The sequence below is a fragment of the Suncus etruscus genome, chromosome 2 (assembly GCF_024139225.1).
Source record: "Suncus etruscus isolate mSunEtr1 chromosome 2, mSunEtr1.pri.cur, whole genome shotgun sequence".
Lineage (NCBI taxonomy): Eukaryota > Metazoa > Chordata > Mammalia > Eulipotyphla > Soricidae > Suncus > Suncus etruscus.
The window spans coordinates 104131199-104148708 of record NC_064849.1 but is presented as its reverse complement, the minus strand read 5'-3'; the positions used below and the strand labels follow the sequence as shown (position 1 = coordinate 104148708).

Sequence of the window (17510 nt, the reverse complement as noted above, 5' to 3'; positions counted from 1 at the left end):
ACACACATTTGTGCAAGAAATGTACGTTGTGAGTTGTTTAATCTTTTATGTGAAGAGAAAAGCATGGACAAATATGATATATCCTGTGTGACTTCCTTGACAAGTTAGTAATCTCCTCTTTATTGTCATAAATGTTTTGCATGAATAGAATTTCAGACAAATCTAAAATCACATTTTGTTTTTCTATCGCACAAAAATGTGAGGAAGCAGTCTAGGGCTAGACTAATTTTCTCACTTGAGGCAGAACTTAGACTTCATCCAGATCTTTATCTGCCTTACTTAAAATTAGTTCATGGTCCAAAAATGAATCCATCACCTGATTCAATCTCATGAACTTCCTTTCATTCACATGGTCACCTGTCTCTTAGGGGAAGACTGTAAAAAGGTTAATTGTTCAGCTGTTCATTTTAAATAAAATTAGATATGTTACTGAGAAAAGGAAAAGCACATGTTGGTTTTGACATTAATAAACAGTGTCCAGATGCTATTCTCTACGTTGAGTCAGAGAGGCAGGGGGAGGACACCCAAGAGATCAAGAGATCCATGAACCTCTCTTGCTAACATTTGGTCAATCAGGCTGGATGATACTCAGTCCCTGCAGTGCTGGAGATCACCTCCTTGTAAGTTTTGTAAGTTTATATATATATATATATATATATATATATATATATATATATATATATATATATATATAATCAGAGACCTCATGGTTGCACTAATAATATTTAGGGGATTTGTAGTATTTATATTCTATTATAGCTACTGCTGAGATATCTGCCTGACTCCAAATTTTCCTCACTTGTAACCCTTATTAGTTCTTTTTTTTTTTTTTTTGGTTTTTGGGCCACACCTGGCATTGCTCAGGGTTTACTCCTGGCTGTCTGCTCAGAAATAGCTCCTGGCAGGCACGGGGGACCATATGGGACACCGGGATTCGAACCAACCACCTTTGGTCCTGGATTGGCTGCTTGCAAGGCAAACGCCGCTGTGCTATCCATCTGGGCCCACCCGTATTAGTTCTAAAGTTGACTACCAGGCTGAAATAATAGTACAGAGAGTAGCCATTATTCAGAAGACCCCTATGTGCTTAATAAATATTCTAACTATTAACACTGGCATTGACTATTTAAGAGGAAACTCTTGCCTTTTACCTTTGCAATACCAAACTATAAGGATACAAATTTTAATCTGGTATCATTTAAATTTTAGTTCTTCCATGAAATAGAGGGATAGTACAGCAGGAGGAGAGGACTTACCTTACATGCAGCTGATCCGGTTTCAATCCAGTATCCCACATAGTCCCTGAGCAATGCCAGTAGTGATCTGTGAGTTCAGAGCTAGGAGTAAGCCCTGACCATCACTGGGTGTGCCCACATTTCCCCATCCCTCCTTCAGAATTTTTTTTAGTACTTTGAAACCTTTCTGGTCTCTCTTTATGTCTGTCTTTATATACACTATTAAAGATGTTTGTAAAAGTGGCTGGTCCCACAGCTTAAGTTCTCTGACTTTAGAAAGTAGCTATTTTTTATGGATTCTAATTCCAGAAAATAATTTTGCAAGCTGGTACACTGGTTATTAAGTATAAAACTGACATCGGAGACAAATATTATATTTAGAATATCAAGAGAAACTGGTGCACTGGTTATTAAGTGCAACATTGACATTGGAGGCAAATATCATATTTAGAATATCAAAATCTATTTTTCTCAGCAAGAGAGGTATTATGGGAGCTTGTGACTCTTAATAGCAAGACACATGCAGGTGCTTACATATCAAGTTGCCCAATCAATGACAAAGAATTTTATGTTATTAACCACAGTGCAAACTATATCATAGTGTAAGACTCTAAGATCATAGTAAAAGAGTATTAGTGTAGACCTTCATGTCTGGATCAATTAGGTTTCCTTTCAAAGCAGAGCTAGGATCAAAAACCAAGTTGGACACACAAAAATGGAGAATTAAGAACATGCAAATACTGACAAAGCAAGGCATGAAATGAATATGAGAATAATTTTGTAAAATTATAAAATTAATTAATAAAATTGTCCAATCATAAAGAATTATTTTAAAGGGTGAAAAAAATCTAGAAAAAATTTATTATTCAGATTACAAGAAAATATTGATTGCTAGTTTGAAATTTGGACTTTAATTAAAAAGCAATTGGAAATAATACGAAGATTAAAATTCCAGAAAGTTGAATACTAAGGCATAAAAAAAAATGAAGGCCTGGGACTGGAGAGATAGCATGGAGGTAGGGCATTTGCCTTGCATGCAGAAGGACAGTGGTTCAAATCCCAGCCTTCCATATGGTACCCTGAGCCTGCCAGGAGCGATTTCTGAGCAAAAAGCCAGCAGTATACCCTGAACACTACCCGGTGTGACAAAAAAAAAATTGAAGGCCTGATAACAAAAAGAAAAATGGGGGCATCTTGAGAGAGAATATTTTGTTTATATATTAAGTTGGTTGCATGCCATCTCTTTTATGCCAGTCTCAAAAAATCAATGCTCTCTTTCTCCTCTTGTGCAGTCACTATTCAGAAGACCTCTGTGTACTTGATAATATCTCTAGCCAATACTTTTCCTCAACTGCTTGTAAGTTTTTGGCTGAGAGATGTTTAAATAATCAGAAACTTCATTTTCTAAATACTGGTTCCTGCCAAGATGGTCTACCATTAGAATGGGGTCTGGAAAGAATAAAACTTTCATCCAATAGCACAAAGAAAGAAACTTGTGGCTATGACACTTGCTACGACTGGGAAAAATGTTCAGGTAAGCTCTAGTGGTAGTGATATACCAAATGCTTTCACTAAAACTTCATCTCAATACTATAGTATTTGTATTTGTAAACTTTCCTGAAAAATAAACTTTCCTCAATTAATAGTAATTCCTCTTAGTCATCAAACAATTTAATCACAAATAAAAAATAAAATTCACCACAGTTAAAAATAATTAACTTAACCAGGTTAATATAAATCTTTTTTCTCTACATAGAAAATCCATAAAACCATTGATGCCCCAGTAAGAACAGCGCCCACCCTAACCTTAGGCTTCGGGTATATTTTTCCAGCTCTGAAAACTTTTATTTATTTACAACTTTCTAAATTTTCCTCTGGTAGTTGGAACTCAAAAGGATTAGAAGTGCCTTCTAAGTAGAATGCCCTTAGCTTGGACTTGGGCTCTAACATGATATGAATTAGTACGAGCAACATCCTCAAAATTTTTTTTAATATAAATTTTTATTTTGATCATAGTGGCTTACATATTGTTGACAATAATATTTTAGGTACATATTTACATAAAATCAGAGGGGATTCCCATCGCCAAATTGTCATCCCTACGCCTCCGTTTCTATCCTACCTCCCTTTTCCTTTTCCCTCACCCCAGGGCGGCTAGAATATGTGGTCCCCTCTGTATCTAACCCACTACTTAGTAGTCTTGCACCTGTTTGGTCCTGATGCCTCCCTTATTTCCCCCTCTATCTGGAGTCAGGACTAGCTAGTTCAAGTTGCGTGGTTTTGTTTGAAGGAGAAAAAAGCAATAAACTGGGGTAAGAGTCTAATACCCCGAAAATGGGCGGAGTCCTTCTAAAGGCTCTCATCATCAATCTGGGAGATGTAGAAAAAGTAGGTGAAACACTCCACTAGTACCAAAAGAAGTGTCAAATATCCAGTGAGGGCTCCAGCTATATCGATAAGCACCACACAGAGCAGACAAAACAAACAAACAAACAAGTAGAAAAAAATAAAACAAAAACAGACAAACAAAAATCACGCCATGGTCTTGAATTAAGAAACATGGCATAGCACATAACGAAAGAGAAGAAAGGAAGAGAAAAAAAAATAAATAAATAAATAAAAAAAATAAGTATAATTGGGGACTACACTTTCAATAATCACACCCAAACAGAGAAATCGACCAAAATAGATTGGTAAATCAAAAATAATAATAACAATAATAAATGAAGGTAATATATATATATTTATATCAAAAAAATAACCAAGGTTTTGTGCTTTTTGTATTTTTGTTTTTTTCCCTCCTGCACTGGCACAGTAAATATTGGGGTCATTCGAAAAAGAATTCACTTGGCCTAAGAGATATGGGATTTCTCCGTCCTTGGAGCATACTGTCATGGGATCAACTCTAGACATTGCTCAGGATCCTTTACTTTCCCGGTGGTGTTTTTTGTTTTTTTTTTTGTTTTGTTTTTTTTCTTTTTTTTTTCCTTTGGTGTGTGGAAGACTTCTGCTCTGTGTTTAGAGGTCTCAGTATCTGTATAGATCCTGAGGTGGGACTTATGATGAAGTCAGTCTTTGTGGTTCTAGAGGTTCTGTTACCTCAGTGTCATTTTAACCCATCTTCTGTGGTTGATGATCTTGGTCTTTGCACTGAGCCTAGGGTGGCACCTAGGATAGCGTCTTTCTTTGTGCTCCCAAAAGCCCCATTCCGTTACAATTGTCTCTGCCGGATCTTTGGGGCTGGGGATCATGATTCTTGTGCAGGTCATAGTTCAAACCCTAAACTAGGGCTTATTTATTGGTCCCAAGATGTATACAGTCTGGTCGTGGATCAAGCAGCCAGTCATCTGTAAATCCCGATCTTGGGTTTTTGTCCTACCAAAGGGAGCCAAGACTTCTGGTTTTGTCTTGTCGTTAGTTGGTAAGGTAGGCTAATCTGCTCTAAGGTCAAGATGATCGCATTTTCCCCGTTGTCAGGATATCATGTTAGAGCTGGGCCTTGTTGTTGGTCTCGTCGTATTAAGGCCGTCCTGGATGGAGTTTGTTTCCTGCAGCTGTTGTGGAGAGCTGTGCCGTTTCTATGTCGGAGATCCAGGGTTCAAGGCTGGATGAATGGTATCTAATCACCTGAGGTCTAATTTGATTCCACATGACATGTTTTCAAGGCAGGAGATATCCCTATATTTTAAATAACTATGAGTTCCTATCTCTAGTAGATAAGAGCTCTCTTTTAATTTTTTTTTAAATGTGAAATTTCCCCTTTACTTAGTGTGCCTTTGTAGGGGGAAGTGGTGCTACATTATAATGTCTGTGTATTCGTGGGTGGACTGATGGGATAACAGTCACAGGTCACCTACCAAAAAACGAAAAAAGAAAAAAAAAAGGGGGGGGGGATTGAAACTGTATGTGCTCACAAATATATATGAAGGACAAACATTTAAAAAAAAAGATAAATAAATAAATTAAAAAAAAAGAAATAAAATGAGTTAGCGAAATTTTTATGGGACCAAAGTGGTGCAAAAGACTACCTTACATTTGGGGGAGGGCAGGTAAAGAGGTGGTGTATTACAGGTCTTATGCCTATGTTGGAAGTACAGTTTTTCCCATTGTCTTTTGGGTTTTTCTTGTGGTGTGTGGGTTCCCAGGCATCTTCCTAACCCACCCCCTGACCTTCTTCAGATTGGTAAATATTTGCGGCAGGGGGGTCTTGGAAGAGTTCTTGCATTGGGGATACTTTTGGATCTAGGCCCGGTTTCAAGGAGCAGTTCGTGTTAGGGGGAGTTGGTCGGGAGGGCCTCGCAGCATGAGTCCATAGGGGAGTTGGCTGTCTTTTCTTTCAGGAGACGAGGTGTGCTTTTATCTGGGTGTCCTCTCGCCTGGGTGCTGGGTACTGGTTCGTTGGGTAGGAGGTCGATCTTGATGCCTAATAGAATAAGGACTGGGGGTGAAGAGTTTTAATATGGTGGGAGATCTGGATGGGATTGAGGGGTGAGGGGATAGTTGGATTTCCGGAGGGGGGAAAGGGGAAGGTGTATGGGAAGGGTTTGAAGGGAGAGAAAAGAGAAAATACCTTAGAGAGAAAAGGGGGGGAGAAAGGGAGAAAAGTAATGAGCAGAATAGAAGAAGAAAAAAAAAAGTAGTGAGAAGAGGGGAGAGAATAGCAAGGGAATGCTGGTTTGATTGAATGTGTTCGAAGAATAGAGCCTGTAGTTTAAGTCTGTACGTCTCAGGTACTGCTTCAGTGGTCTGACTGGTCACGTGCTTCAATTCCTAAATGAAGGTATTACCTAAAGATAAAGTGTATGTTAAAGAGTTTTCTTGTGGCCATCTCATAGTGCAAGCAAGGTATGGTATCCCGTGTGGTATCCCGAGTTGCCACCTTAGTTTGTCCGCCCTTTGTATCCAAGGGCACCTGTGGGCAGAAAAGCTGAGAGGTTATTTAAAGTATAGTAAGATAAAGGTATTAAAAGGTAGTGTTATGGTATGTTGCCATTGTAGTCCGTGATTTCCCTTGGTGTTCTATACTTGTGTTCCTGTATATGAACTCTAAGGGATTATTGTGGACGTTTGTTGTAGAAGTCTGATTACATACCTGTTCTCTCTATGCTGCCATTTCTGTTGTTGCTGTTTTCTTTGTGGTATAATGTGTAGTCAAGAGTTTGCGTTGTTCCTTTTTCATGTATTTTGGACACTGCTCCCACGTCTATGCTGACTATTACAGTGTTCGGAGTTTCTACCCTGTTATTTGATAGGATTTAGTTGTGTATAAACTATGTGTTCTAGGTGTTTCAGAATAGTGCTACCATTCTGTGTTTATCTTTTGTCTTCTGACTTACTTCGTTTAACATAACATGATCTAGGTCCATCCATGTTGCTGCAAAGTCTGTGATTGTATCGTTTCTGACTGCCATGTAATATTCCATTGTGTATATGTACCACATCTTAATGATCCATTCATCTGTTGTTGGACATCGAGGTTGGTTCCAAGATTTGGCTATTATACTGAGTGCTGCAATAAATAGTGGGGTGCATATATATTTTGGAATGAATGTCCTTCCATCTTGTGGGTATATGCCTAGTAGAGCAATTGCTGGGTCAAATGGCAGATCAATTCTGAGTTCTTTGAGCACTCTCCAGACTTTTCTCCATAGATGTTGGACTAGGGGGCATTCCCACCAGCAGTGGATGAGAGTTCCTTTCATACCGCATCCTCGCCAACAAAGGTTGTTTCCATTATTTTTGATGTGAGCCAACCTCACTGGTGTAAGGTGGTATCTCATTGTTGTCTTGATTTGGATCTCCCTGATGATGAGTGAAGGTGAGCATGTTTTCATGTGTTTGTTGGCCAGCCTTCTGTCTTCCTCAGAGAAGTGTCTATTCATTTCATTTCCCCATTTTTCTATGGCTTTATTTGGTTTTGAGGGGCTCAGCTTTCTGAGTGCTTTGTATGTTCTAGATATCAGCCCTTTATCTGATATGTCAAGTGAAAAGATTTTTTCCCATTCTGTTAGCTGTCTTCTTGTATTAAGTAGGGTTTCTTTTGCCATGCAGAAGCTTTTTAGTTTGATGTAGTCCCATTTGTTTATATTTGATGCTAACGTTCTTGCCATTGGTGCTCCGTTCACAAAGACCTTTTAGATATATAGGTCTTCGAGTGTTCTGCCTATTTTATTCTCGATAAACTTTATAGATTCAGGTCTGATTTCAAGGTCTTTGATCCATTTTGAGTTGACTTTTGTATAAGGAGTGAGGTATGGGTCAATTTTCACTTTCGTACATGTGGTTTTCCAGTTGTACCAACACCATTTGTTGAATAGGCTTTCTTTGTTCCATTTCAGATTCTTGCCTCTTTTATCAAATATTAGTTGGCTGTATATCTGGGGGTTTATGTCTGGGAATTCTGTTCTGATCCACTGGTCTGAGCTCCTGTCTCTGTTCCAGTACCATGCTGTTTTAATTACTATGGCTTTATAGTATAGTTTCAAGTTAGGTAAGGAGATGCCTCCCAGCTTCTTGTTTTTCAGTATGTGTTTGGCTATCCTGGATCTTTTGTGGTTCCAGATGAATTTTGTGATTGATTGTTCTATTTCTTTAAAGAATTGTGTCTGAATTTGGATAGGGATTGCATTAAATCTATATAGAAGTTTGGGTAAGATAGTCATTTTGACTATGTTAATTCTACCTATCCATGAGCATGGGATGTTCTTCCATTTCTTTAGATCTTCTTCAATTACTTTCTGAAGTGTTTTGAAGTTTCCCTGGTAAAGGTCTTTCACTTCTCTTGTAAGGTTTATTCCTAGATACTTGATATTTTTTGATACTATCTTAAATGGGATTGTATTTTTAATCTCTCTCTCCTCAACTTCATTGTTTGTATATAGAAACGCTACTGTCTTTTGTGTATTGACTTTGTATCCAGCCACTTTGCTGTATTGGTTGATTGTTTCTAGGAGTTTTACTGTGGACTCTTTAGGGTTTTTGATGTATATCATCATATCGTTGGCAAATAGAGCTAGCTTGTGTTCATCTTTCCCTACTTGAATTCCTTTGATTCCCTTCTCTTGTCGGATTGCTATTGCTAGGACTTCTAAGGTTATATTGAATAAGAGTGGAGAGAGTGGACAGCCTTGCCTAGTTCCTGACCTTAGTGGGAATGCTTCTAGTTTCTCGCCATTAAGTATAATGTTGGCTGTAGGCTTTTCATAAATAGCTGTAACTATCTTGAGGAAGGTTCCTTCTAACCCTATTTTGCTGAGTGTCTTTAACATGAAAGGATGTTGGATTTTGTCAAATGCCTTCTCAGCATCGATTGATATGATCATGTGGTTTTTGTCTTTCATGTTGTTGATGTGATGTATCATGTTTATTGATTTGCGTATGTTGAACCAACCTTGCATTCCTGGTATGAAACCCACTTGGTCGTGATGTATGATCTTTTTGATGAAGTGTTGGATTCGGTTTGCTAAGATTTTGTTGAGTATCTTTGCATCTATGTTCATTAGTGAGATTGGTCTGTAGTTTTCTTTTTTGGTGGTGTCTTTGCCTTCTTTGGGAATGAGTGTGATATTAGCCTCATAAAAGGAGTTGGGGAGGATTCCTGTTTTTTCTATGGTTTGGAAAAGCCTTTGGAACAGTGGTAATAGGTCTTCTTTAAATGTTTGATAGAATTCACCTGTAAATCCATCTGGGCCTGGGCATTTGTTCTTAGGGAGTTTTTTAATTACCTCTTCAATTTCCTCTGAAGTGATTGGTCTGTTTAGACTTTCTAGATCTTCCTTTTCCAGTCTTGGAGGAGGGTGTTTGTCCAAGAATCTGTCGATTTCTACTGGGTTCTCTAGCCTAGTTGAGTATAGTTGTTCATAATATGATCTCATGATATGTTGTATTTCTTGGGGTTCTGTTGTAATCTCTCCCCTTTCATTTGTGATCCTAGTGATTTGGGTGTTTTCCCTCTTTTTTTTGGTGAATCTTGCCAATGGTTTGTCTATCTTGTTTATTTTTTCGAAAAACCAACTCCTGGTCTCATTGATTTTTTGTATTGTTTTCTTAGTTTCGATGTTGTTTATTTCTGCTCTGGTTTTTATTATTTCTTGCCTTCTGGTTGTGGTTGGATTTCTCTGTTGCTGTTGTTCCAATTCTTTGAGGTGATCTTTTAAACTGTTGGTTTTGTTGTTTTCCTGTTTCTTGACATAGGCCTGTATTGCTATGAGTTTCCCCCTAATTACTGCTTTTGCTGTGTCCCATAGATTTTGACATGTTGTCTCTTCATTGTCATTTGTCTCAAGGAATCTTTTTATTTCTTCCTTGAGTTGTTCTTTGATCCAGCTGTTGTTAAGTAGCATGTTGTTTAGTCTCCAGGTATTAGTTTTCCTCCATTGCTTCTTCTTGACATCAATTTTAAGCTCTGTTGCATAGTGATCTGAAATGGTACTTCTAATGATCCTTTCCTTTGTGATCTTACATAGGTTGGCTTTGTATCCTAAGACATGGTCTATTCTGGAGAAGGTTCCATGTGGGTTTGAGAAGAATGTGTATTCTGCTTTCTGGGGATGGAGGGCTCTATATAAGTCTGTTAGCCCTAAATCTTCTAATTTTTCATTTAGAGCTCTTATTTCTTTGCTATTTTTCTGCTTGGAGGATCTGTCCAGTGGTGATAGTGGAGTATTGAGGTCCCCTACTATTATCACAATTCCCTTCATGTGTTTCTCCAGGTTTGCCAGTAGTTGCCTCACATATTTTGGTGACTCTACATTAGGTGCATAGATGTTGACCAGGGTTAGTGTTTCTTGATCTAATGTTCCCCTGACCAGTAAGTAGTGACCCTCTTTGTCTCTGATCACTTTCTTGAGGTTGAATACAATTTGGTCTGATATAAGAATGGCTGTCCCTGCTCTTTTTTGTTTTCCATTGGCCTGAATAATTACTTTCCATCCTTTTATTCTAAGCCTGTGCTTATCCTGTAGCTGTAGGTGTGTTTCTTGCAGACAGCAGAAGTCCGGTTTATTTTTCCTAACCCAGTTCTCTACTATGTGTCTTTTAATTGGAGAGTTTAGTCCGTTTACATTTAGGGAAATTATTGATAGAGAGGACTGTTGTACAGTTGTATTGTGTGGAGTGGTTGTTGTTACAATCGGGGGTTTGGATTGTGTAATTCTTCTCTGAGTAAGTCGCTTAGGATCGGCTTAGTTTGCACAAATAGTTCAAGTTCATTCATGTTTGAGAATGTTTTTAGTCTGCCCTCCCATATGAATGATAGTTTTGCTGGGTATTGGACCCTGGGTTGGAAATTTCTTTCATTCAGTCGTTTAAATATGTCATTCCACTGTCTTCTTGCTTGAATTATTTCAAATGGGAGATCTGGTTTGATTCTTATGTCCTTTCCTTTGTACTTGAGTTTTTTTTTTCTCCCTTATTGCTTTCAGGAGTTCCTCTTTCTCTTTGTTTTTTGCCATTTGGATTATTATGTGTCTTGGTGTGGGTTTATTGGGGTCTACTTTATTAGGGACTCTCTTGACTTCTTGGATTTGTCCTGAATTGTCTTTCCAGAGGGTGGGAAAGTTCTCTGTTATTATCTCCCCGACTACCTGTTCTACCCCCTTCCCTATTTCCTCCCCTTCTGGTATACCCACAATTCTTAGATTGTTTCTTTTGTCCTTGTTGATTAGATATTGGATTTTTCCTTCCAGTGCTTTGCCTTTTATTTCTTTGTTGGTTTCTTGATCATTTTTTGATTGCAGTTTTCCTTCGAGTTCTTCTATGTGCTTCTCCAACTCTGTGTTTCTGCTCGTAAGGCTTGTTACCTTGTCTTTTAATTCCTTCACTTCTTTTTGTATGGACTCTCTCATGTTCTTTGACATTTCTTCTTTAATTTGGCTGATTCGTTCGTCCATGGATTTTTTATATTCGGTTGTTAGGGTTTCTTTTAATTCTTTTAGTAATTCTTGCATTTCCTTCCTCATGACTGCTTTTAGGTCTTCTTCCCGTGGATCTGTGCGCTTTGGTGGACTTGGAAATTTGATAGGGTTTGTCATGGTGTCTCCAGTTATTAGCGATTTCCTTGCTTTACGCATTGTTCTTTGTATTTAATGGTGTATTTTGGAGTGCTTTGGCTTCTAATTTTGGCCTGCTTTGGTCCCCTTCCTGAAGGTGTTTCTAGAGGGGCCTGTTGGGTGAGTTTGTTGGGCCTAGCCCTTTCTCCTCCCCTTTGCTACCTAGAGTGCAGCCTTCCTGCTGTGGGTCTTGTCCCTTTCTGCTCCTTATTTCTGTCAGCGGTGCAGTTCCACTCCTGGCCACAATGGTTACTGGCGCTGTTGAGCCTAGCTCTCAGTCCCCCCTCCTTTCTCTGGGAGTCAATGGAGCTCCGCCCCCTCCACGCCTCCCTTGAAGGGTTCCCTCAGTCCAACCCTTCAGGCTCTGTCCTCACCCTTGGGGAGTCCCTGGTCCACTCCAGGGTCCAGGGAGGTGGACTGCTCTAGTTCCCCTGCGAGTCCAGATGGCTGGCCCTATCTCTCCCGTCTGTTCGGGTCGCTCAACTTGACTTTCTAGTCACCCACCTGGGGGAAGGGAGTCACTCAACCCTCTCCGGCTGGCCCGCAGGGGTTCCTTGGGGAAGGGTCCGTCCCAAATGCCGCGCGCAAAGAGACAGAAATTCCCTCACTCACTCCTCCAGCCGGCCCGCCAAAGGGTCCGACCCAAGCACCGGCGCAAAGAGACAGAAATTCCCTCACTCACTCCTCCAGCCGGCCCGCCGGGGTCCCTGGGGAAAGGGTCCGACCCAGACACCGGCGCAAAGAGACAGAAATTCCCTCACTCACTCCTCCAGCCGGCCAGCCGGGGTCCCTGGGGAAAGGGTCCGACCCAGACACCGGCGCAAAGAGACAGAAATTCCCTCACTCACTCCTCCAGCCGGCCCGCCGGGGTCCCTGGGGAAAGGGTCCGACCCAGACACCGGCGTTAAGAGACAGAAATTCCCTCACTCACTTCTCCAGCCGGCCCGCCAAAGGGTCCGACCCAAACACCGGCGCAAAGAGACAGAAATTCCCTCACTCACTCCTCCAGCCGGCCCGCCGGGGTCCCTCCATCCTCAAAATTTTTAAAGTCCTTTGCAGTGCCCAGGACCAGTCAGGGTTATGATTGTTATTTACAATGTTATTCTGAAAACAGACATGATTTCTCATGAAGGTACTATTTCATCCTTGCGGAAACTTCTTTGGATCCTCTATTTCTCCTCTGCCTGGATCAAATAGATGCTCCAAGAAGCACTGGAATTCAAGTCAATAGAAGGACCCCTAATCTAGAGGCTTTATCTCTCATTGTCAGAAAGCAGCCTGGTGAGCTACTTGTCAAGTCAAGGAGGGTATTCTCAAGATTTCTTGAGAGTGAGTTATCAACATGGTGTAATTTTAATTGTTATATAAAATTTAAAAGTTTCTAGAATCTCCCTTCCCTCATAAGTGTTCTTGATAATAGTAGAACAATTATTTCAAGGTATAGTAAAAAATCATATTTTATTTTTATTTGACATATTTCTAGGTTTTTATTAACTCATTATAAAACTATTTTCATGTCATTGCATATTATCCAACCACAAATTTTTAATGTAAACATAAATTTATTTGGATATTTTGTGACTTATTTCACTTTGATTGAAAGCAGAATTTTCCCAATACTTTGCTAATTTAAACAAAAAATTATCAGAGGTAAATCTATAATCTAAGATTGATTTCTTTGGGGCTGAATGTTTGCCTTGTATGAGATGACCTGGGTTCAATCCCCAGCATCCCATATGGTCTACCAAGCCTGCCAAAAATAATTTCTGTGCAGATCCAGGAATAACCCTTGAGCACCACCAGGTGTGACCCCAAAACCAAAAAATAAAAAAAGAATAATCTTAAAATGTACCTTAGAATAGACTTAATAGATCAGTCTAATTTTAAATGGTTTTTATTGACACTATATATGAGATTGCTTTACATAAAGATTTTTATATTATATTTCTATCTATAATGTCTGATGCAGGCTAACTTTTAAATTCTCACCAAAACTTAAGAGTGATCATTATATATGAAAATATGACACTTAAGGACATTAAAGTGCCATATTCAAAGGGAATTTGTGAATTGTTTAAGATTAAAAACTTCATAGCAGGATACTTGTTCAAAAATGAAACACAGTGAAGTCACACTAGCCCTTCCCAAGAGTTTTCTTTTTGCATCTGTGGATATGCTCCTATGAAACACAGCTCCCACCCCACCCACTCCTGGGGTCACTGGGATTATATTTACCTAAAGTGCTTGAGTGATTGTATACATACACACACACACACACACACTCTCTCTCTCTCTCTCTCTCTCTCTCTCTCTCACACACACACACACACACACACACACACACTCCCTATGTTCCAAGGCCACAATCTCAGAGAAGATTGAAACAAACACAAAAGGGCATCCAGATTTTTATTGATTCCATCTACAGAACCTGAGAGTTTCTGCAACTATGGTGGTTTTTGTTTGTTTATTTGTTTTGTCACACTTGGCAATGCTCAAGAGTTACTCCTGGTTCTGCGCTCAGAAATTACTCCTGGCAGTGTCCTGGGGACCATATAGGATGTTGGGAATCAAACCTTGTCAGCTGCATTCAAGGCAAATGCCCTATCTGCTTTGCTATCGCACCAGCTCCACTGTGAATGTGTTTTATCTGCAGTTTGAACCCACAGTTCATATATTATTCTACTTTTCTATCTGCATTCCTGGTACAGAGAGTAGAAGTTGCAGACTCTGTAGACTAAAGTTGATTGTTAATGTTTGCCTGAGGCTTCTGGGGAAATTTTGACCAAGAAACAAAGATGGTTGCAAATTTCCCCCTGAACTTGAATACTAATATCCCCTAGGAAGATTTGAGTTTATTATTCCAATAGCAAAATTCTGCCTTCTAGTACCTTATCTCCTACTCTATCTCTGCACAGAGTTATAGTCACTCGAAGAACTAATAGTCTTTACCAGATAGTCTAGAATTCTGGGCAAACAAGGTAGATTACATTCTGCATTATGTTAAACAGAGATGTTGGATTCTTAACTGTAGAATAAATGTATGGCTGGCATATAAAGTTAAGGCAACAAAACGGTTACCCCCATCCCCATTCTTCCTTTGTAACTTCACCTGCTAGTAAGACCTGCCCATTTCTGGGAGGGGTCTTTGGTAAGTAACAAAAAGATTTGCCTCAGGGGCAGGAGGAAGATTGATTGGGAGATTGAGAGAGATTGATCAAGAGAGAAGGAGCAGGAGGAGAGGAGATGGTGGAGACAAGTTAAGATGCAGGGCAAGCTGAAGAGAGCATGCTTAAATATGGTAGAAGCCACACCTGTTGGCTAGGACCTTGAATAAAGCTGATGTCTCCTGAAACCTAACTGATGTGAGTCTTCCTCGCCACCACCTTGAACCCTCAGACCCACCAGCTGGACAGAGTTGCAGACGCGTGGTCTGGGCCTGCAGAGAAAGGCTTCACCCTCCATCACCATCCATCACCATCCAGCTCCATCCAGGGCTGTTATTCTACACAAAACAATTTAATTCAACCCACTAAATTAATATATAGTGTTAAAAAATTAAGAGAGAGTAATAGACTACAAATGGTGGTTTATGTAACAAAACAAAACCCTGGGAGGAAAATATCTAAATGCAACAAAACTATGTAAATGAGTGAAGAAAACTTCAAAGAAACAGTTCTAACAGTGTTTACTGAAAAAAGAAAAATAAATAATAAGAATATAACAAGGATAAATAAAATACAAAAAGTCTAAGCATAAGTGATAGAGCTAAAGAAAACAGTAGTAGGTCTAAAGCATTAGTATTTAGAGTATAATCTACCACGAAACAATAAAAGGATAAAACTGATTCTGCAAACATCAGGTCAATATCCAAAGTGTGAAAATCACTGTACCAGAAATGGCATTTTGTCTGAAGATCAAGCAGCCTTTGTATTCTGAAATTCCTTGCAATGGTTAGATGAGTAACTTTACACAATAACTGCATGAATAACCTAAATGCAAGGCAGTATCTAATAAAGTCTCTAAGAAAGATAAATATCGTCAGGCTTGGAGAATTTCATAAAGCTGAAAGCATGATAACTGAGTGTTAGAAGATGAAACGGAGGTAGTAGGAAGAGCCTCTTAGTGTTGGTAGTCTGAAAATAATCTTGCTCAGTGTATTTAAGATATAATCACCTGAGAAAGTCCTTACCATTTGTCCTTTCCACTAACCTGGAGAGTAATATTATCTGCATAGTTAAATGTCTCCTGTTCTTCAGCAAACTGTTTTAAACAATGAGCCAGACTTCCCACAACTGAAATCCTTCTCTAGCTAGTTGACAGCTAATATGCAAGGAAAATGAACTTGCCACTCCATTAGTGAAAAGCAAAACCATAGAGTAATGTGGTGAGTCACACTGTCCCTATTTCTCTCATTTCAGCTTCCTCTTCCAAATGTATCTGCCTACTACCCTCCCAGTGTCTGAAAGGTGGAAACCAACTCTACTGTGTCAAAATGGGGTCATCAATGACAAAGAAAACATTGAACATCTGTGAAGTAGGAGCTGTGAGATGTGCCAACCGAAAATTGGAAATACTGAATTTGGGGAGGTGTTTGACCTAACACAATTACTGATAAACATATTTACATCCAAACATATCTCCTACAAAGAATAGTCTACCATAGTGATGCTAGGCTGGCATGCCTAGAAGCTATTGACAAAAATTGTTATTTTTATATAATTATTCTGCCCAGCCTTTCCTGTCTTAGTCTCCCTTATCTACTTTAGGACATAAAGCCCTAGCATGCTCTTGAGGTAATAATATTTAGATCAATGTAGTAAATTCTTCTGTTTATGTTGCATGATAAAAATTGGATTTCTGAGGATTTTATAGGGTCTGCGGTACCAAGTATTCTCTCAATAAAAAGAAACAAAATCATAACTTTTTTCATTAAATAAACAAACAGGCAAATCTACAACTTGTGGAACATATTCTTAAAACACAACTTAATGTGTTCATTTAATAAATACTATGAGTGTCTACAATGCACCAAAATTATATATGGTGCTAAAGGCTCAGCCTTATCTTCCTTAGAACTCATGTGTAAGAGGGGAAAACACATATATGAAATAAGTGATGTAATATATTTTATATTGATAATATTTGCTATAGCAAATACAAGGATAAAATAATATATGAAAGGGTGAATTCTATTATTAAGCTTAAACTTGTTCAAGAATTTCAAAGGAAATAATTCATCCTCTAAGGAAAAAGATAAAGGAAAGGATTCATTTTCCCTCAGGTAACGTATCTCTTTAATCTTTTAAAGTTAAAATTTGATGGGTGAAAGCTGGAATGATAGTATAGCAGGTAAGCTGTTTGCCTTGTATGAGTTCATATTGAACCCAGAACCACAGGTGGTCCAGCCACGGGTGATCTCTGAATACAGAGTCAGAAAGCCTTGAGAAACTTTGGGGTGTGGCTCCAAAACAACCACAAATTTAATGGACAAGAAACTGTGCCAGATTTTGAAGAATTGTGTTTAAAGTTAGTTGTGTTTTTTTTTCTTTTTTTTTTATTCAAAGAAGGAGGACAAAGTACAGTTACAGTAGAAGGACAATCACCCAAAAACAGAGTTCTCAGAAGAAATCCCCCTGTTGACACCCTAATTTTGAACTTACAAAGAACATCAAGAAAAATAGAACAAAACCCATGTACAATTACTTTGTCCCTCAAGACCCCAGATTGTAGTACATTACAACATTTCTTAGCAGTACACAAAGCAATCTTAAGCCATAAAATTTATGTAACTCCTTAAACTTGAAGGCATAGTAGTTTTTTTTTAATTTACTTAAACACCTTAATTACATACATGATTGTGTTTGGGTTTCAGTCATGTAAAGAACACCACCCATCACCAGTGCAACATTCCCATCACCAATGTCCCAAGTCTACCTTCTCCCCACCCGACCCCCCGCCTATACTCTAGACAGGCTCTCCATTTTCCTCATAAGTTCTCGTTATTAGGACAGTTCAAAATGTAGTTATTTCCCTAACTAAACTCATCACTCTTTGTGGTGAGCTTCCTGAGGTGAGCTGGAACTTCCAGCTCTTTTCTCTTTTGTGTCTGAAAATTATTATTACAAGGGTGTCTTTCATTTTTCTTAAAACCCATAGATGAGTGAGACCATTCTGCGTTTTTCTCTCTCTCTCTGACTTATTTCACTCAGCATAATAGATTCCG

General features: G+C 38.9%; 1 protein-coding gene across 1 annotated transcript in view; it reads left to right on the top strand.

The window, feature by feature from the left end:
* Window positions 1–16253, top strand: part of C6 (complement C6) — a 71511-nt gene extending 55258 nt beyond the window's left edge. Inside the window, exons 17-18 of the mRNA XM_049767678.1 lie at window positions 2528–2769; window positions 15706–16253. Coding sequence (XP_049623635.1) covers window positions 2528–2769; window positions 15706–15887 — 424 coding nt within the window. The 3' untranslated portion in view covers window positions 15888–16253. The remainder of the gene's footprint in view (window positions 1–2527; window positions 2770–15705) is intronic.
* The last annotated feature ends 1257 nt before the right edge of the window (window positions 16254–17510 follow it).